We start from the raw sequence: 20934 nt of genomic DNA on the forward strand, positions 1-20934 counted from the left end.
GTGGGCGGTGGTTCGCGATGTTTCTGGTGACCGTAACTTCTTCCAGTAGCCAGTGTACACACTCACCAAACGAAAGCAAAGAGGCAAAGGCAAGAGGAGACTCCCGGGCTCACTATCCCAGGGCCAGTCCTGAGAAATCAAGAACAAAGGTGTCCCTTAATGGCGGCAAGATAAATAGGCAACGTAGTGGGCGGCACGGTGGCACAGTGGTTAGCACTGCTGCCTCACAGCACCTGAGACCCGGGTTCAATTCCCGACTCAGGCGACTGACTGTGTGGAGTTTGCACGTTCTCCCCGTGTCTGCGTGGGTTTCCTCCGGGTGCTCCGGTTTCCTCCCACAGTCCAAAGATGTGCGGGTCAGGTGAATTGGCCATGCTAAATTGCCCATAGTGTTAGGTAAGGGATAAATGTAGGGGTATGGGTGGGTTTCGCTTCGGCGGGTCGGTGTGGACTTGTTGGGCCGAAGGGCCTGTTTCCACACTGTAAGTCTAATCTAATCTAGTAAGGGCTGCCCCTTTAAAATACACACCAGGTGTTCGCTCTGCTGGTCAGTTAATCGGCCTGTGAATCCCCTCCAATCTATTTTCTGTTTCTCCAAGGTAATGGTGTTTAAGCTCGGAAAGCAGCAATGGTGACTGCCCTCGAGTTATTGTTTTAAATATTTGATGAAGGAATGTGTTTGTTTGTGTGTTTGCTTTGTGGCAGCCCTTGAGTCATTCTCCAGTGATTTTTCTTCTGCATGAGATCGAGGCCCAGTAATATTGGACTGTGGTTATCATTTCAAACCTAGAGTGGTTTGGGGTTAAATTAAAATCCATCGTCAGGCAAGTGGTTTGAGCGTTGCAGAGAGACAACGCAGTCAGCAGTTTCTGCTTAATTGTAAAATCATGTCCTGTGTATCTTCACAATGCATTGACTTTTTCTGACACAATTATTTACTCCCGGAGCATTATCATTGCAGGAAGCTGAGTGGCTTTATGCCTTAATGTGTACTGAGCTGACTGACTTCAAGTTTTTGGGGCACTGCATCTCACTCTGTATCTCTAGGCCAATGAAGGAGAAAAGTCTACCAGAGTTTACCACTCTGCATTAGCTGATTTTTGATTCAATTCCTTTTTAATTCCCCTTGGCCCTTTCTGAATTGATTTGATTTATTTATTTATTTATTGTCACATGTATCTTGTTACAAAATACAGTCAAAAGTGTTGTGTAGAGTTGCCATTCTCTGGCACCATCTTATAACACACAAAAAAAGAATACAAAGGCAAATAAATGAAGAAATAAATCAAGTGTCCAATTTTACAGTCCTTCTAGTTCAGTACTCTGCTTCGGACCCTGGGCCTGGTGACCAGGCATGAGTTCCCCTCACCACATTGCTGCTGGAACGATAACTATCACTCTTTGATTGCATCTCGCCTTCACTGATGTGATCAGCCCACCATTTTAGTTACGCACTTGATTACAACATAAAACAGAAAGAACAGCAGAAATAAAAACTTGTGTGCCAACCAGCCAGCTAGCATAAAACACCCATTAGGAAGAAGTCATTCCAGACTTGAAAATTTGAGCTCTGAAAGAAGGTCACTGGACCGTTAACTCAGTTTCCACTCCACAGATGCTGCCAGACCTGCTGAGTTTCTCCATGCAACCTCTGTGTTTGTTTGATTTCCTACATCCGCAGTATTTTGGTTTTATTTTGATAGTGAAACAAATACCAGCGGAATTACAGCGCCAGGTTCAATTCCCGCCTCAGGCACAGACAAACTCTGTGTGGAGTTTGCACATTCTCCCCGAGTCTGCGTGAGTTTCCTCCGGGTGCTTCGGTTTCCTTCCACAAATGTGCCAGTTAGGTGAATTGGCCATGCTAAATTGCCCGTAGTGTTAGGTGAAGGGGTAAATTTAGGGGAATGGGTCTGGATGAGTTGCGCTTCGGCGGGTCGGTGTGGACTTGTTGGGCCGAAGGGCCTGTTTCCTCACTGTAAGTAATCTAATCTAATCTAATCTAATCTAATCTAATCTAAATGTACTGAAAAAGCAGACCTCAACATAGTCATTAGGACATGTGAAGGTAAAGGTTAGACAGAGTGCAGTGAGATGAAACTGATACTAAGCCTGCTGTGATTTGTTAAAGCAAAGAAAGCGTCTGTCTTTTATAAATCAAGTTTCAGTATCATCAAGGCATCCCACAGCACTTTGCTCCAAAAAGTTACAGATCCACTTGCTATAATGGGTATTGTTGATGTGAAAGTTACTTGTCCACTTTATTCAGAGGACAATTGAAACAAAATTCAAAAATGTTACTAATCAACATATTAAAGCCAAATTAAACTAATCTGCCACTCCAAATTCATACAAGTCACATTCTGGATCTCTTCGCTACAGTCGTTGAATTTCTTTTGTGTCATGACTTTATCCAAAATCAGCAGTGACTTTGATAACACAGTGTTGTGTACCCTAGCCTCGTATTGTGTGTACCCTACACATTCAAATGTTGTAAACCTTATGTATCATATTGCTATGTACGCTGCGTAGCGTATTGTCACGGACTGTGCGTCTTGCATTGTTGCATATCCTCTGTATTATGTTGTTGCGTTCCCTACACTTTGCAATGTAAGATACCCTACACATTGCATTGTCATATATTCTGTGTCTGACATTGTTATTACCATATGTCTCACATTGTCATGTATCATAATGTTGTGTACCCTATGCAATGCATTGCATACCCCACGGCTTACAGTGTTGTGTAGCCTATTATCAGTTAGCTGTGTACTCTACATGTTGGATTGTGGTGTACCCTATGCATTGCATTGTTATATATCCATTCTCTAACATTGTTGTGTTTGCTATATATTGCATTGTGGGGTACCCCATAAATTGGATTGTCATGTAGTATTCATGAGGGAGTGGTTTGTACTGTGTCTGTAGGGATGCTTTGTACAGGAATATATTATGGGGTTGCTGCCCATTCAATTTGCAACCCATACACTATTAAGAGATCAAGTATCTAAATGTGTAATTTCCCTTCCTTTTACACTGCCTTCTGACAGGGAGTCATCAATGTTGGGATTGTTGAGGCTTTGGCTCAGTTCTCTGACATGTTGTGACTGAGGGAAAAGCCCCTGCTAATTTAAACCTGACACACAGAGAACCTCACCTCTTACTGTGATCCATTAAATTTTGACAGGCAAGATGGATTCTGGGTAATCCAAGATGGAGGACGGGAAAAGTTTCTGGCTGTAAGAGCTGCTCCTTTTTCTGAGGTATTTTAGGTGCTGGAGGGGATTTCCTCGAATTCCAGGATCAGCAATTCCTGTTTTATATGCTGTTGCATTGTTTTGGAACTTCGGGAAAAAGAAGTCAAAACAACAGCAGTTTAAAAGGAGAAGAGCAGACAAAGGGAGCACATGGTGAGGACAGTGCAGGAGAGAGAGAAAGAGAGATAGATAAAATCTGGGAAAATTAACAAACAGTGAAATTCACAACTAATCTTGGAGGAACTGTTGGGCGAAGTTCACAGCACAGAATCAGATTAATCATTGTTTTAAGTCTGTCCAAGAGAAAGGCTGCAGTAGTGAGTATAGTGGATTCTTTCTTGATTATATGTTTTTGGAGATACGTCTCTTGATTAAACTTAAAATACAAGCCATAGCTATTAATTTAACCTGGGGCAGTGTTTGTAGAGGAATAAGACGGTGTTATTTTCTGGGAATGTAGATTGTGAAGGAGCAAAAATGGCTTTTACAGTGATATGTACTTCTTGTCAGATGTGGGAGTTTAAAGAGAGTTTAAGGCTTACTGTGGATTATATCTGCCATAAATGCTGTTGGATGTGAATCTTATCAGATCAAGTGGATCGTATGGAGAGACAGATGAAAGTGATGAGGAATTTGCAACAGCAACAGTATGTGATGGATGGCAGTTATAGGAAGGGGGGAAGTCTCAGATACAGTCACAAAGATAGGTTTATTCCAGGAAAGGTAAGAGAGGTAGGCAGCTAGTGCAGGAGTCTTTTGTGGATATACCCATTTCAAACAGGAATGCTGTTTTGGAAAATGTAGGGGTTGATGGATTCTCAGGGGAACATAGCACGAAAAGCCAGGTTTCTGGTGTTGAGACTGGCTCTAATGCAACGAGGGGTACGTCGGCTTCCAAGAGATCAATTGTGTTAGGGATTCTGTAGTCAGAGGTACAGACAGACGTTTCTGTGGCCAGCAGAGAAAAATCAGAATGGCGTGTTGTTTCCCTGGTGCCAGGATCAAGGATGTCTCAGAGAGGGTGAGATTTTCCTCTGCGTTTTTCTGAGTCATCTCTTCTTTGGTTTTTGGCTGCACACCTTTTCTTTCGGATAGGTACCTTTCAGAGAGCTATTTGGCTGGCAGTCTGTACTTGTTGGTGCTCATTGCTGTTCTCCCCTAACTGTTCAAAATGTCTGGTTTTATACCTCAAAATATTGGATCATTTCATTGGTTTGATGTCATCCCAAACAGTAAAATTCAAATTCAAATTGATTTTGGTATCTGGGGCATATTTTAAACTGATTGGCCAAATTTGACTTTGTTTTTCTTCCATGGCAACACAACTCCAGGTATTTGCTTCAATCAAATGTTACATTTTTACCGTGTTCAGTCCACTGTGTGCTTTCAGTCAGTCCTTGCTAGCTTCCTCTCTCTCTCTCTTAAAGATATAGAACAAACCTACACCTTCATAACAGACATGTTACAATGAAGCAAGCATCAGGACTTAGGCCTGATCTCTACCTTTAGCTGACCCACATCTTGAATCTGCTGTGGACCAGGCTTGACGAGCAAGTTGCTTAATTGAGGCATTCCTTCTAATAACAAAACACAGCCCCGAAAAGCTATTTGCTCACCACTGAAAAGTTTCTTAAATTGCCCTCCAGTAGGATAAAGTACAATAAGGATATTTCCAATGCAAGTTCATGCTTGGTCACAACATATTGAGAAATGTGCAAAGTAAAAGAGCAGGAGATTGTTGGGTCTGATCAATAATGTATTGAGTTATCAATTGAAGAGCCTTTGATGGGATCCATGTAACGGAGCTGGATGAGGAAGAAGGGGCTGAGAAATCTCAAGTCCTGAAATTCTGATGTAGACACATACTGTTATATGCTTTCTTTCTGAAGTAATTTGCTCCCAACTGTATTGTTAGCCTCCGGCAAATAAAAACATGTAACTACTTAAATACATTGGGTCAGACCTCTTGTAAGAAAACATTGAAAACACGATTATTGATTGCGTGATCTCCCACTCCCCCTACTGAGTCTCCAAACCTAACTAAACCAAGAGATATCAATACAAACAAAATACTCTCTTGTTGCCCAATTCAATATCAATGCCATGACCCCATGGCTGAGTTATTTTCCACTACCTTCTCTGCAAACCTGTAGCATTTGTAAGGTATCATTCTGAGGAACAAGAGCTGTGTTAATTTCTTTTAGCATTTGAGATAAACTTTGTTAAGCATTGAAAAAACTTCAAACCTGTGCACCAATTGTTGGAACTATCTTGCTGAGATAGGGATTTAAGTCTCCAGTCACGGGTTTCAATCCATCAACAAGGCTCTCATGACAGTTTAGTTCAATGCAAGTGTTGTGTTTGTTGGAGATGCCTTTTCAACATCTCCCCTGGTGCCATGAGAAAACAACAGGTCAGCATTCCACCCTCTTTCATAGAATCCCTACAGTGTGGAAACAGGCCATTTGGCCCAACAAGTCCACACCGATCCTCCAGAGAGTAATCGATTCAGACCCATTCCTTTACATTTCCCCTGACTCATGCATCTAATCAACACATTCCTGAACACTATGGGCAATTCAGCATGGAGGAGAAAGTGAGGACTGCAGATGCTGGAGATCAGAGCTGAAAATGTGTTGCTGGATTCCTGAAGAAGGGCTCATGCCCAAAATGTCGATTTTCCAGCTCCTTGGATGCTGCCTGACCTGCTGCACTTTTCCAGCAACACATTTTCAGCAATTCAGCATGGCCAATTCACCTAACCTGCACATCTTTAGATTGTGGGAGGAAACTGGAGCACCCGGAGGAAACACACACAGATACGGGGAGAATGTACAAACTCCATTCCGACAGTCACCCGAATCTGGACCATGTTTCCCTGGTGCTGTGAGGCAGCAGTCATAATCACTGAGTTACCATGCTGAATAACCTGTTGCTCCTGTGTAACAGGCTGGAGGAGTGGGTTAATCCCACATCATTTCGCTGATCATTCTTTTGGCTTGTCCTCATTGGATAGCATCGACACTACAATTGGCATTTTTGCTGCTCACTCAGGATTGTAATGAGCAAAAATATTTTCTCTGGAAGGGTTGTGAATCTTTGGGATTCTCTACACTAGATTGTGGTGGACAGGGTGGCTCACAGCACCACGGACCTGGGTCTGTTTCCACCTTTGGGTGACTGTCTGTGTGGAGTTTATACATTCTCCCTATGTCTGTGTGGATTTCCTCCGGGTGCTCAGGTTTCTTTTCACAGTCCAAAGATGTACAAGCGAAGTGGATTAGCCATGGGCGATGCAGGGACTGGGTAGGTGGGATGGGTCTGAGTGGACCTGATGGGCTGAATGGCCTACTTCCACACTGTAGGGATGCTATGATTCCATTCTTGATTATTTTTGAGGTTCAGTAGGCCTCAGTGTTGACCTCTCAGGGAGTCGCTTGGAGAATGGGTGGGAAAGTGGAGTTGACGTCGATCAGCCATGATCATTTTGGTTGGTGGAGGAGCCATTTTCCTCCAATTTGTTATGATCGGTATCTTTCCCCTGCTTCACATTCCAGGAGGGCAGTCTCAATCTAAGATGAACAAACGAAAAAAAACCCCACAATATCAATATAATTATTTATCACAGTTTTCTGCTGTCATTCAGAACCTCAATGCCCTTTGCCTGTTTCTAGTTACACAAACAGGGTGGTCGGGAATGGATTGAAAGAACAAGCGAACAACCCGGAAGTGAAAGTCCGAGGACCTGATGCTATGGTGAAGAAGGTCATCGACAAACTTGTGCAAATCGACAAGGTAAGATGCTGAGACCTACATCTGAAAATCACTCAAATGGCTGAGTTGAGAAAATTAGGCAAAGGTTTTTCAAGTGCAAGAGTACTTGGCAATGTCATGACAATAATGCCCTGTGTTGCAGTGTAAGACCAAGTCATCAATCCCAAATGTGACTGCCAGCTGAACAGACTCTTGTTCCGATACTGGACCAGATGTATGTTACAGGTCATGACAAAACCACCACCTTATTTTATAATAAGTTCAGAGACTAGTTAACACTATTTTTAAGGTAGATAAAGGAGACTGACGAACAGAAAAATGCCACATGAATCCATCATTTTGAACAAACGCCAAGGCTATACACGTTAGAAGACATTTGCAGTCTACAATACATGTCCAACTTCCTTCTAACAGTGATAAGCTTGGGTAAGGTACTGTGTTCAATTCCCCTGCAGCACAATTATAATTGGGCTCTTGTGGCACTATGCTAGTGTCACTACCTCTAGGCCAAATGGTTCAGGTTTAAGTGAAACCTGTCATGGAGGTGTGCCATAATATACCTGAGCAGGTCAATTAAAATAACTAAAAACATGAAATGTGATTGAGACTAATCCACAGATTCCTCAAAGACTAGACAGAAATCTTGGAATGCCCTGTCCAACAGCATTGTGGGTCTACCTACAGAAGTTACTCAACAAGGCAGCTCACCATCACATTCTCCAGGGCACCTAAGGATGAGCAACAAATGCTGACCCAGCAAGCAATGTCCACATTCCACGAGTGAATAAAGAAATCTCCCCTTCATCATGAGTAGCTAGGTCATCAAATTTCATTAATTGCAAGGGATTACAATTCTTCATCTGTACTGATCTGGGCCTCAAAATACCCTCTCAAGAGTTGTTTCATCACAAACTGCCTCAACGGCTCCTCCTGTTTTGGTTCATCACCTTCCTGTCCTGGGCCCATGGGCTCGGAAACTACACTTCAGTGCCCATTTACAAACTTAACCCAACTGTCCACTGACAGCTAGCTTTACCAAGCCATCCCTGCCTCGCCATTTCCTCCAAATTCCAACCTCGCTCAGTTATTTTAAGCAAATTCTGCTTGTAAGATATTCATACCCCACTATCTCTGCCACACTGCTGTATTCATGCTCACAGGCTTGTTCTGAGTCACTTATGGCTTTCCTGAACACACACCTTCTGACTTTCAGAGCTTCCCTGGACTTCATCGGAGTCTTGACTTTAGCTGCGTGCTATTTCCAAGAACTTCTCTCTGACTTCGGTGTAACAGCCATCCAGTTGCTGTTGACACCTCACTGAGTTCCCTTACACAGAATCCATGTTGTTTAGCTGCCTTCCCACCACACAGCAGAAAAGAAAGAATTCATCACACACTGCAGAAACCAACTTTCATCCTTTCTGTCCCTGTCACTGTCCCTCTCTCTGGTCACTCTCCCTCTCTTTCTGTTTTGCTGAATTCTCTAATTATCTCTTTTAAAATTTCACTGTCTCTGCATCTCAGTCATCTGTCTTTGTCTCATTTGGAGCCCTCTGTCTCTCTCTTTCTGCTTCTATGAATTTTCTCTTTCAGTCTCTGACTATCTCACTTCCTGTCTACATGAGAGCGCTCTCTTTTCAGTTCTGTGAGCTCCCAGATCATGTTGTTCCATCCCTGAGAGTTACCTCTACATCTGTCCATCTCTGTTTATCTTGTCATCCAATCCAGCTCTGCCTCTCTTGCCAAGTTTCATTGAAACATAGGAAATAGGAGCTGGAGTAGGCCACTCGGCCCTTCAAGCCTGCTCCATTATTCAGTATGATTGTGGCTGATCATTCAGCTCAGTCTGGATCAGTGGTGCTGGAAGAGCACAGCAGTTCAGGCAGCATCCAAGGAGCAGCGAAATAGACATTTCGGGCAAAAGCCCTTCACTCATTCAGCTCAGTCCCCTGGTTCCAGCTTTCTCCCCATGTCCTTTGTTCCCACTCAACCTAAGAGCTACATCTTGAAAACATTCAGTATTTTAGCCTCAACCGCATTCAATGGCAGAGAATTCCACAGCCTGACCCCTCTCTGGGTGAGGACATTTCCCCTCATTCTCAGCGATTCAGAACTTCACCAGCCTTTCAACCCACAAAGCTCCTTCACTCCTCTGGCAGACCAACTTTAGAATTAACTTCTTTGCAATTCACACTTTGTTGGGGACATTTTAGATTGACCTTCCTGTCAGTTGTAGAGTAATTCTGTGTGAATTGTGGGATATTGGTGAGCTCACTTGGCTGAACAAGTTTGCAACACAGAGTAACGCCAATAGCATAGGTTCAATTCTTGGACCAACTGTAAGACCATAAGATATAGGAGCAGAATTAGGCCATTCAGCCCATTGAGACCACTCTGCCATTCAATCATGGCTGTTATGTTTCTTAACCTCATTCTCCTGCCTTCCTCTCTATAACTCCTTCTTAATCAAGAACCTCTCTATCTCTGCCTAAAATACACTCAAATACTTGGGCTCCACAGCTTTCTGCAGCAGCGAGTTAACCACCCTCTGGTTGAAGAAATTCCTTTTCAACTCAGTTCTGCAGGGTCGTCCCTTCATTCTGAGCCTGTGCCCTTGTATCCTCGTCTCTCTGCCGTGGGAGCATCTTTCCATCGGCTCTCTGTTTCACTTTCATTTCCCTTTCTCACTTTGTCCCTCCTTATTTCAATTTGCCCCCAGCCTGTCTCAGTCACGCTTTCACTCTCGCTCTTCCTATTTTTCTCCATTCTCCTTTCTTCCTCAGTTGTTCTCCTGTCTTGCTGAACTCCTTGTTCTGAGTTTGTGTATGGACAAGTTTAACCGTACAAGGCTGGTTGCTGTAGAATAGCGAGTAAAAAGTGAGGTCTGCAGATGCTGGAGATCAGGGCTGAAAATGTGTTGCTGGTTAAAGCACAGCAGGTCAGGCAGCATCCGAGGAACAGGAAATTCGACGTTTCGGGCCAGAGCCCTTCATCAGGCTGATGAAGGGCTCTGGCCCGAAACGTCGAATTTCCTGTTCCTCGGATGCTGCCTGACCTGCTGTGCTTTAACCAGCAACACATTTTCAGTGCTGTAGAATAGCCTGCAGCATTGTACAAACTTACCTAACAAGTACTTAGGCAGGGACGCAGAGGTATATTGGGGTTCTTTGGTCACGTGTCACATCTAAACACGACTGAGAGATTCCCATATCCATCATAACTCCTGCCTAACAACTGCTTTGCATAAATATTTCCTTCATGACATTGTCTCACTGTAAACCCATTCACATGATGCCCTTTTTTTCCAGTAATGTCAGAGCTGCACCTTGACTGACTGTAGATTGTGTCAGCGTGAGATGGCAATGTGTGCCTGTCACATGACCACAGCCTTACCAATCATCAGCTGACCTCAGGACATGGGGCAACATTGCTCTGAACTGTTTTAACATTGCCTGTGCTTTTCTGATGGCTGAAGCAGTCACACATCCAGCAGTTTGGTGCCCTATCCGTGTGCTGGATCCACCAAGCAGTGTTACAATCAGCCTCAAGGTTCCAGACCCTGATGTTATTGTCTAATATCATTTGAAGGGATGCCTGAGAGCTAATGGAATGAGGAAATGGACATAGCAATTAAGAATTAATTGGGTGTGAATTGGTTGTATAAATATAGGGAGCGAGTAATCAGTGCGGTGTGAGAGTTTTATGGAGTGTGGCTGACTCAAATAAAGCTCGCACTGAAAGTGTGGACGTGAATTCTGTTTTAAATATGGTTAACATTTGGAGGATAACAATGGATGCACTTTAGCAAGGACAGAATCAGACAACCCCAAAGGTGAGTAGTTCCCACTGCCAGAGTATTTACCCAGTCAGAGTTACTTGTTCCCAGTGCAGATACCAACATTAACAATGGCTGCCAGCTGTGCGTGTACAGTTGCACCCCCCTCGCTGTGAGTGAAGTGCGGCCTGTAATGTAAGGGATGTATAGGTCCTGACATTGCTTACAGTGGTTCTTTCAGCAAAACTCTGGGGCCAACTCGCATTGGCACAAGCACTTGTCTTACCTCTATTGTGCAAGGGCTCTATCCATCTCCGTCCATTTCTGAGGAGCTGCCTGTTAAAAATTGCCAAGACAGCAGCAATCCTCAGGGTACTTGCCACCTTGCTTTACAGACAGAGGCAGGTAGGCAGCTCTCACCTCCTCCATTTGTATTCTGAACCTCCCTTCCTATGATTGATTAGACTATTTAAGTTGTACAAGTGTACCGTTCAGGACCTGAGATTCATCCATGCCTGCACAGAACTCAACCCAGCGATGCCAACGGTCACAAACACAACCTCAGTCCAATTGCCACTGGAGACTACTATTACATCTGTTTCCACCACTCTGCCGAACAGTCCGTTCCAAACCCTAACCACTCAAAGGTCAAGGTCTTTTTGTAAAGCTTTCTTCATTTCCATTTCCATTTCCATCTCTTTACTTAAAACAAATATCACTGAAGAAGCAAACTGGAAAAAAGTAGTGAAACCAGCTTCTGAAGCAAAGCTGTGTTTTATATTTTACTGCAGGGCCATTCAGTATTAATGAGTCCCTGTCTCATGATTCATGCACCAAAGACCATGAATATGTAAATATTTCTTTTACTGAAAAGATCTGCAAAGGTTTTAAATGGAATTCTGTTTGATAGCCACCATTCCTTGAAGAAATGCTTGGTTTAATGTTTATAACTAATTAGTAGTGTGTCCAGTTTGGTAATCTGCTGTGAAGTTATTGCAGACACAAGGTCACACTTTCCAACCATTCTGCTCTAACTGACTGTACTGTGATTGAACAAGAACATTTCAGGACAATAAAAGGGGCCAGCACTGGGCCTAACGTTCATTTAAAGCAACTGCCCTGACAGGAGAAGGCAAGCTATGAGGATTTTCTCATCCCAATCAAATGCTTTCCCATTGTAAAGAATTGAGTGCTCCTTGTTAAGACCATAAGACATAGGAGTGGAAGTAAGGCCTTTCGGCCCATCGTGTCCACTCCACCATTTAATCATGGCTGATGGGCATTTCAACTCCACTTACCTGCACTCTCCCTGTAGCCCTTAATTCCATGCAAGATCAAGAATTTATTGATCACTGCCTTGAAGACATTTAACGTCCCAGCCTCCACTGCACTCTGTGGCAATGAATTCCACAGGCCCACACCTCTCTGGCTGAAGAAATGTCTCCCCATTTCCGTTCTGAGTTGACTCCCTCTAATTCTAAGGCTATCCCATGGGTCCTAGTCTCCCCACCTAACGAAAACAATTTCCCAGCATCCACCCTTTCTAAGCCATGTATTATCTTGTTCATTCAATGCTCAATGGAGTAAGCCCTTTCCTGTTTGCCCCTATTGTACAGAACCTTAATGGACACTACCTTCCTCATCGTCAAATACCGAATGATACCGAACTAACAACTGGGGGATTCATATTCCCGCTTGGCAGATTGCTGGACGTAAAGGAGATTTAACAATGCTTATGGGGGTCAATCTGCTGCACTGCAACAGCAGCAGATCATAGCAATTAGCTTATAGGTTCCAGTGCAATGGAGGTGTCTACAGGAACCTTCCAACACAGGCTTTTGGTGCCTATAACATGCTCAGAAGAGAGCAAGGCTGAAAGCTTTGAGAAAGGGGCCTAGGTGTGATACAGTTTATTGATGGATGGTTAGCTTTGCTCCCTTCACGATCACGTGACCCATATGTCAAGTGACTAACTGTCTTGAAAGAGATTGCTGGAGTGCCCTGCTAAAAAGATAGCTTTTCTGTTTAAATAGTTTGAGCTATAGGAAGAGGTTGGATAGGCTGGGGCTGTTTTCCCTGGAGTGTCAGAGGCTGAGGGGTGACCTTATAGAGGTTTATATAATCATGCGGGGCATGGATAGGATAAATAGACAAAATCTCTTCCCTGGGTTGGGGAAGTCCAGAACTAGAGGACATAGGTTTAGGGTGAGAGGGGAAAGATACAAAAGAGACCTGAGGGGCAACTTTTTCATTCAGAGAGTGGTACGTGTATGGAATGAGCTGCCAGAGGAAGTGGTGGAGGCTGGTACAATTGCAACATTTAAAAAGCATCTGAATGAGTATATGAATAGGAAGGGTTTGGAGGGATATGGGCCGGGTGCTGGCAGGTGGGACTACATTGGTTTGTGATATCTGGTCAGCATGGACAAGTGGGACCAAAGGTCTGTTTTCGTGCTGTACATCTCTATGACTCTAAATTACTTATCCAAATGTTGAGCTGGACAGTGCATTCCACATGGAAAGCACACCTTGGTCTTCGTATGTTCCTGTCTCCGGGCTGCCACAACCTCCCTCCGTCTCCCAAACTCACCTGAGGCTTTCAGCTAGCATCCCAGCTGAGTGAATTTTACCCCTCCACCCCCCACTATCACCCCTCGATGGTGGAGGCTGGGAGACTCACTGGCACTGTGGCCATTGTGTTGAGTTACCAATTTGCCAAGCCTCCGATTGCAGTAGGCACTTACGTTGGCCAGAGTTTTGGACACAATCCAGTTTCTAAACTGCGTATAATCTCAAAATTTCAACTCAAGAACTCAGAGCGGCAGTGACGCAGCTGGTAAAGCTGGAGTGAATAAACCTGATTGTAAAGAACTGGCATCATAAAAATGTTGGCCACAAAAGTTCCTGAGGTTTTCATAAAACACAACAGGTGCGCTATTGTCCTTCAGGAGTCACATCGCAAGAACAATATTTTAAAAGTACAGCAATTCAATTAAGAGTCTTCCCATTACCGGTTTTGTATAGGATTGCAATGGACCAAATCCCTTTGTATTTGCTCCCATTGCATCGGGTCATAATGGAACAAGCTCCTTGTACTCACTGCCAATATATAGACCTCCTAATGGATGAAACCCCTTTATACTCACTACCACTGTATAGAATTTCAATGGACCAAATCCCTTCTGCATTCATTTCCATTGTCCATTATTACAATGGATAACATCCCTCTCTATCCATTTCCCAATAAATTGGATTCAATTGGCCTGAGACAAAATCTGCTCACTATCTGACTGACATTGTTTCTAAGTACAGTTCATGTCTATTACTGCTGAATCAGAGCGGTGAAACACATCCTCAAGATGATGGTTTCTCGCCTTTGCACAGAAATACAGACTGAGGAACCTAGTCGTGCTGCCATAGCTTGATGTGGCAGAGTTAAAGTCTGAAACAATATGCAAGCAGAATTGTTCCACTTCCAGACCCGATAGGGGGATATGTTATGCCTTCCACTGTGGCACACTTGGTTGTGAGGGAGGCATTTAAATCAGGTAGCAATATGGCGATTGGGGATCCAGTCACTTTCTCATCCCGGGTCTGACTGAGCCATATAATGCCCACTTACAGGCCTCATTCACCACAGCTAATAAGCACCCAGTGGTGGGCAAAGGTCTTGCCAATCAGAATTCCCAACATGGCAAGCTTCTTGTGGGAGTGTCCTGTTCGAAGGCATTCACTGAGGGACCTGACATTAAGAAGGAGGGTGTGGGTGCTGTGGAATAAGAAATTCATAAAATTCTAGAATCCCTACAGTGTGGGAACAGACCATTTGGCCCCACAAGTCCACACTGAACCTCCGAAGAGTATCCCACTCAGATCCACACACTACGTTTACCCCTGACCCATGCACCTAACCTGCACATCCCTGAATACTCTGCGCAATTTAGCATGGCCGATCCACCAAACCTGCACATCTTTGAACTATGGGAGGAAACCCACACAGATGCAGGGAGAATGTGCAAACTCCTCATAGAAAGTCCCCTGAGGCTGGAATCGAACCCGGGTCCCCGGCGCTGTGAGGTAGCAGTGCTAACCACTGAGCCATCATGCATTGTCATTTGGGGTGGCATTGTGACCCAGTGGTTAGCACTGCTACTTCACAGTGCCAGGGACCTAGGTTCAATTCTAGCCTTAGGGCGACTGTCTGTGTTGAGTTTGCACATTTTCCCCATGTCTGTGTGGGTTTCCTCCAATGATCCAAAGATGTGCAGGTTAAGTGGATTGGCCATGGTAAATTGTGCGTAATGTTAGGTGTATTAGTTGGGGTAAATATAAGGTAGGGGTTTGGGTGGTTACTCCTTGGAGGGTTGGTGTAGACTTCTTGGGCCAAATGGCCTGTTTCCTTACTTTAGAGACTCTAATCTAATTTGCCAATGAGACACTTATGTCATCACAGGAAGCGATGCAGTGTTTTATGATCTTTCACTCTTGAGACTAGATGAAGCCATTTTTAAAGTAAAATTAAAAGTTTCCCTTACCTCAGCAGACCCTTTAATTGCTCAATGAGGTCAAAAATAAATGTAGGAGCCAACCCACGTCCTCTGTGCTAATGCCTTCATGCCCGCCACGACCCCATGACCCAATACCTTGAATCCCCACTTGCCATCACTCCCCTGTTGTCTGGGTTCCTCAGGTGGGTGGCTGTCCTACCAACATCAGCCACCATCTTCCCAGTGGTGCTGCTGAGCAGTGAAACGCTTCTGGTTCCTGATGAGCTGCCGGCTCTTAGCAGATGGGACGTCACCTGTCAGGGTCCCTGGTCCCACTGATACCCAGTGAAGTACCTGATTGGCACTTGAGGTGGCAGTCATTCATGATAAGAGACGACATGGGACATCACTGGCTATTTGGCCTGATGCTAAGGTTCGCATCGTCGTCATTAAATCCTGCCCTACATCTCCCCTCAAGGCGTCCCACTCCCAAAATAATTGATGCAGAGCGCCTTATGGAGTTAAAAGGTCACCAAAGTGAATAACGATACTGTTAAAAGTACAACAAGGTCAGTTGCAGATGCTCCATCTTCCCCCAGGAGATGAACTCTAGCCCTGACCAGATTCTAGACAGTTCTGAGCTGTGACTAAGGAACTGACTGGACAATGGGCCATATTCAGCTCAGATACAGCCACTGGATCCTCCACTCAAACCCACAAGGACAGTGCACCATCTTGCTGCCCCTCTAAACTATCTGTCAAGTCATTGTTAACTACCAATACTAGTGAAAAATTGTTAAGTATCGTTTGGTGATGGTGTGAAGCCTCTTGTCTCCTTTCTATCTGTGGGAAAAAGGATTTTTCATTTGGTTATTTCAAGCCATCCTTTTTAGTAATAGAGAAACAGAAGTCATCTCAATTGAACCAGTGACTGAATTGATTTGCATTATTCATTGTTGCCTTTTAAATAATGAATAAAAATAAGATTAAACATTTTACTTGCATTCAAAATTTAAGAAAACATTGGTCAAAAATTAATTAGAGCTGACTCCTGTCAACAACTCTGACTGAATGAGATTTGTATATTTTATGAATGTAATCATGATGTACTATAAATATTTAGATTGAAATTCTAGAGCAAAGTCCATTTAACAGGGCTTTCAATTTGAAGGAGGTATTAAGTGGAGGCTGGGAAATACGTCGAGGAACCTGAAACGTAAATATAGGGCTAGATTTTGCTGAAGGTTACAATGAGTGTCAATATTGTGAAGGAGATTTGTGGAAGTTTCTGTAGGGAACAGGAGAGTCAGACAGACTAGGCCAAAGTATCAGGGTGGTGCAATGGCTCAGTGGTTAGCATTGCTGCCTCACAGCTCCAGGGATTCAGGTTCGGATTCCAGCCTCAGGTGATTGTGTGTGTGAAGTTTGCACATTCTCTCCTTGTCTGCGTGGGTATCCTCCCACTGTCCAAAGCTGTGCAGCTTAGGTGAATTGGCCATGCTAAATTTCCCATAGTGTTCAGGGATGTGTAGTTTAGTCAGGGGCAAGTGTAGAGTAATAGGGGATTGGATCTGTTTGGGTTACTCTTTTGAGGGTTGGTGTGGACTTGTTTCCACACTGTTGGGATTCTATGAAAGTTGGACCTCTTTCTTTGAAGGACGACCGATGTTAGAGAGTCAGAGGGGAAAAGTATGGCACTGGAAAAGGACAGCAGGTCAGGCAGCAACTGAGGAGCAGGAGAGGCAAAAACCCATCATCAGGAATATGGAAGGGGAAGGGAGATGAGAGATAAATAGATGGGTGTGGCTGGGGAGAAGGCAGGTGGGAGGATGATAGGTGGATGCAAATGGGAGGTAATTGTGATCGTTTGGAAGGGAGGATGGAGCGGATAGTTGGGAAAGAAGATGGACAGGTAGGACAGGTCAAGAGGGCAGTGCCGAGTTGGTGGATTGGATCTGGGATAAGGTGAGGGGTTGGGAGATGAAGAAACTAATGATGTTGATGTTGATGCTGTGTGGTTGTAGGGTCTCAAGGTGGAAGATGAGGCATTCTTCCTCCAGTTGGCGGGTGACTTTGACTTAGCAGCGGAGGAGGCCCAGGACTTGCATGTCCTTGGGGCAGTGTGAGGGGGAGTTGAAGTGGTTGGCCACAGGGTGGTGGGTTATCTGGTGCGTGTGTCCCAGAGATGTTCACTGCATCGCTCTGTGAGTTGGCGTCCTGACTCCCCAATGTGAAGGAGACCGCATCAAGAGCAACGGATGCAGTAGATGAGGTGGAAAATCTCCGTCTGATATGGAAGAATACTCTGGGGCCTTGGATGGAGGTGAGTCGTGGAGGTGTGGGCTCAGGTTTTACATCTCGTCCCCACGTTCCACCCGAAAAGTCTCCTGACACAGCGCATTATTCACGCCCATTTCTGCCACCTACAAACAGACCCCACCACCAGATATATATTGCCCTCCCCACCCCTATCTGTGTTCCGCAGAGACCACTCCCTCTGTGACTCCCTCTTTAGGTCCACGCCCCCCCACCAACCCACCGTCTTTCTGGGCCAGTGATGGCTTTGAGAGCTGCTCATAGCTTTGACTGAGGATTGCATTGTTTAATTTAGAACAAGCTTTGGCAATATGGAGATTCTGTAAAGGATAATATGATGCCAGTTTACTCAACGGCAGAAGAACGGCCACATCCATCCCTCTGAGTCAGAAAGTTGTGGGTTTCAATCCTGACAACATGAGATTGACCAGGTAATAGACTCATTCTGGCCAGAAAGGGCTTGTGTTGCACACGTAGCCCCATCTACGTTTTGTCTGAGATATTGGTATCAGTGATTAGTGGCATCATCTCAATGAAGAGCAGAGAAAGCGTGACCAGTATTTATCTTCAACTGACCTGATCTTATCACATTGCTCCAAGTGCGATCTTGCATCACTTGCAGGTGTTCCTTCGGGGTAGATATTTTCTCATCAACCTATTTAAAACTTCTGAAGCAGGTTGGATTTCAACCCAGGTCTCCTGGCTCAGATGTAGGGACACTACTATCACAAAGGCCCTTTTGAGTTTCTCAGGAAAATGTCCTACACCCAAACCTTTTCAGCTGCTTTATCAATGAGCTATCCTCTGTCATTAAGGCTAGAAATGGGGATGTTTGCTGATGATTGCGCAATGTTCAGGGCCATCATGACTCCTGATACTGAAGCAGTTCATGTCCCAGCACTGCCATACTTCGGACAATATCCAGGGTTGAGCTGACAAATGGTAAGCAGTGTCCACACCACACAGATACTAAACAATAGGTATCTCCAACAAGAGAGAGTCTGACCATGGCCAGTGGACATTCAGTAGCATTCCATCACCATTCTGGCTTTTTATCGCAGGGATATACTCAAAAATGTTTTAGACATTAAAGGCATCAAAGATTATAGGGAGAAAGCAGGAGTATTTTCTTGGTTCAGAGGATCAACTCTGATCATTTGAATGGTGGAGCAGGCTCGAAGGGCTGAATGGCCTGCTCCTAAGATACTACACAAAAATAAAATACAGGCCGGCACTCTTTAAAATTGCTACTTGGGCAAGGTGCCAGAGAGATGGGCTGGTGCCTGTAGAATTGTGTCAATACAGGTAGATGTGCATACAGGTCAAGGTCGGGTGATGGTGGAAAGTTGCAGTGACCTGATCTAAACTCACAAGCGAGGGGCAGTGGTCTCTGAGTGGATAACTGTGAGAGCTGGTAACTGAGGAGACCAGGTGAGCTAGAAGCGAAAGGAATAGGTTTGAGGGAAAAGGAATATGGTGGGAGCTGGACAAGCCATACAGAACGTGGCTATCCATCAAACAACAACTTGTTTTTGTATATCACCGTAAAAGTAATAGCACGCACTGAGGGCGCTTCACAGGAGCACTATTTGATAAAATATGAGTCATATAGGAGGTATCAGGTCAGAAGAATTTCAGATTAGTCAAAGTGGGAGGTTCGAATGAGGGACTTAAAGGCGAAAAGAAAAGGTGGCAGGGTGTAAAGAGTGCATTTGGGGCTAGTTAACTATTCTGCCATTCAGAGTCAAGTCCTTTCAAATGGGTAAATGATCAAATGAGGCAGACGTCCTGAAATGGTAGCCTGTTAATAGGCACATGATAAAACATTTCATAATCTATTAATTTTTTTTGAAAGCTTCTCTAGGCAGTTGGATGGTGGTTAAAACATTGCCGACACTCCCTGGCGCATTAGTTAACACCGGGCGATGAATTGTGCTTGGTAATTGTTCTTCTGTTTTCTAATTCCGTTCTCCGAAGGGACTCATCTGTTACTGGTATAATTTATGTGCAAGCACAGAGCCCGGCTTAGTTGTTTGAGTGGCTAGAGTGAGATAAAATGAGATTCTGTGTATTAGTTTCTGACATTACACTGCTTAAGTACATGACTTCTCCATTAAGACAGGGCCGTATTTAAGAACAGTTGCAAATGGATGTCCATCAGCAGGGGAATTGCTAAAATGGACGTACATTTGTGAGGACATCATCATATAAAATGCATTTCGAACAATAAATCTTTAGTCTCATCCTTGTGAACCAGCTCTGCTGCTAGGATTAGTAACCCAGAGAATGAGAGTTCAAGTGCCATCCAAGCAGTTTTCAGAATGTAAATGCAGTTTTCAATTAAAACCTAGAAATCGAGAGCCTTTGCCAACAAAATTGAGCATGAAGCTGTCAAATTGTTACAGAAACCCAACTTGGTCCCTCATTAAGGATGGGACCTGTCATTCTTACCAGCTCTGGGCTAAATGTGATTGCATTGCAAGTCAATGTGGCTGATGCTTCACTATCCACTTGTATAAACCTTAGGGCAACTAGTGATGGACAATAATTGCTAAACTTGCCAGTAATACCACTCTGTGATCATCTCTGCCCAGTGCATGCAAATACTGATGTGCAGAGTCTCTGTTGCCTTCCTACCCATTATTTTTCCACTGCTTTCATGGATTGTTTTTTTTGAGATTTGATTTGTCACATGTACCTAGGTAGGGTGAATAGTTTTGTTTAGCCCTCCAGATGGGTTGATCATGGCACACAAAGTGCATTAGAGTGACAGAACAGAGCAATGAATACAAAGTTACGGCTTTAGAGAAGGTGTAGAGCAAAGGGCGAGATCAGCATCCAATTTAATATTTGAGAGGTCCATTCAAAAGTTTAATAACGACGGGGAAGAAGCTGTTCTTGAACCTGTTGGGACGTGTGTTTAATCTTTTGTATTTTTTTGTCTGACGGAAGAGGTTAGAAGAGATTATAACCCGGGTGGGAGGGGTCTTTGATAATGCTGGCTGCCTTCCCCAGGCAGCAGGAAGAATAGATGGAGTCAGTGGATGGAAGGTTAGTTTGTGTGATGGACTGGCCTGTGTTCACAGCACTCTGTGGTTTCCTATGGTCCTGGGCAGAGCAGTTGCTGTGCCAAGCTGTGATACATCCAGATAGAATGGTGAAAGGCAATGAAAGAGAAAACAAACTTTGTTTCTGCATTGAGTTACACAATTCCGGACATCTCTATACCCCCTGCAGTGCTTTTGAAGTACAGACTCCGTAGTAACGTGGGAAAAACAATAGCCAATTTTATCCAAGCAAGCTCTCACAAACAGCATTGTGCTAA

General features: G+C 44.2%; 1 protein-coding gene across 2 annotated transcripts in view; it reads left to right on the plus strand.

The window, feature by feature from the left end:
- gpc5b (glypican 5b) overlaps window positions 1-20934 on the plus strand; it is a 593135-nt gene that overhangs the window by 353854 nt on the left and 218347 nt on the right. For both annotated transcript variants that reach the window (XM_060834330.1, XM_060834331.1), the window contains one exon: window positions 6932-7052. In XM_060834330.1, the coding sequence (XP_060690313.1) occupies window positions 6932-7052 (121 nt within the window). The remainder of the gene's footprint in view (window positions 1-6931; window positions 7053-20934) is intronic.

Source organism: Hemiscyllium ocellatum, chromosome 13, assembly GCF_020745735.1.
Source record: "Hemiscyllium ocellatum isolate sHemOce1 chromosome 13, sHemOce1.pat.X.cur, whole genome shotgun sequence".
Lineage (NCBI taxonomy): Eukaryota > Metazoa > Chordata > Chondrichthyes > Orectolobiformes > Hemiscylliidae > Hemiscyllium > Hemiscyllium ocellatum.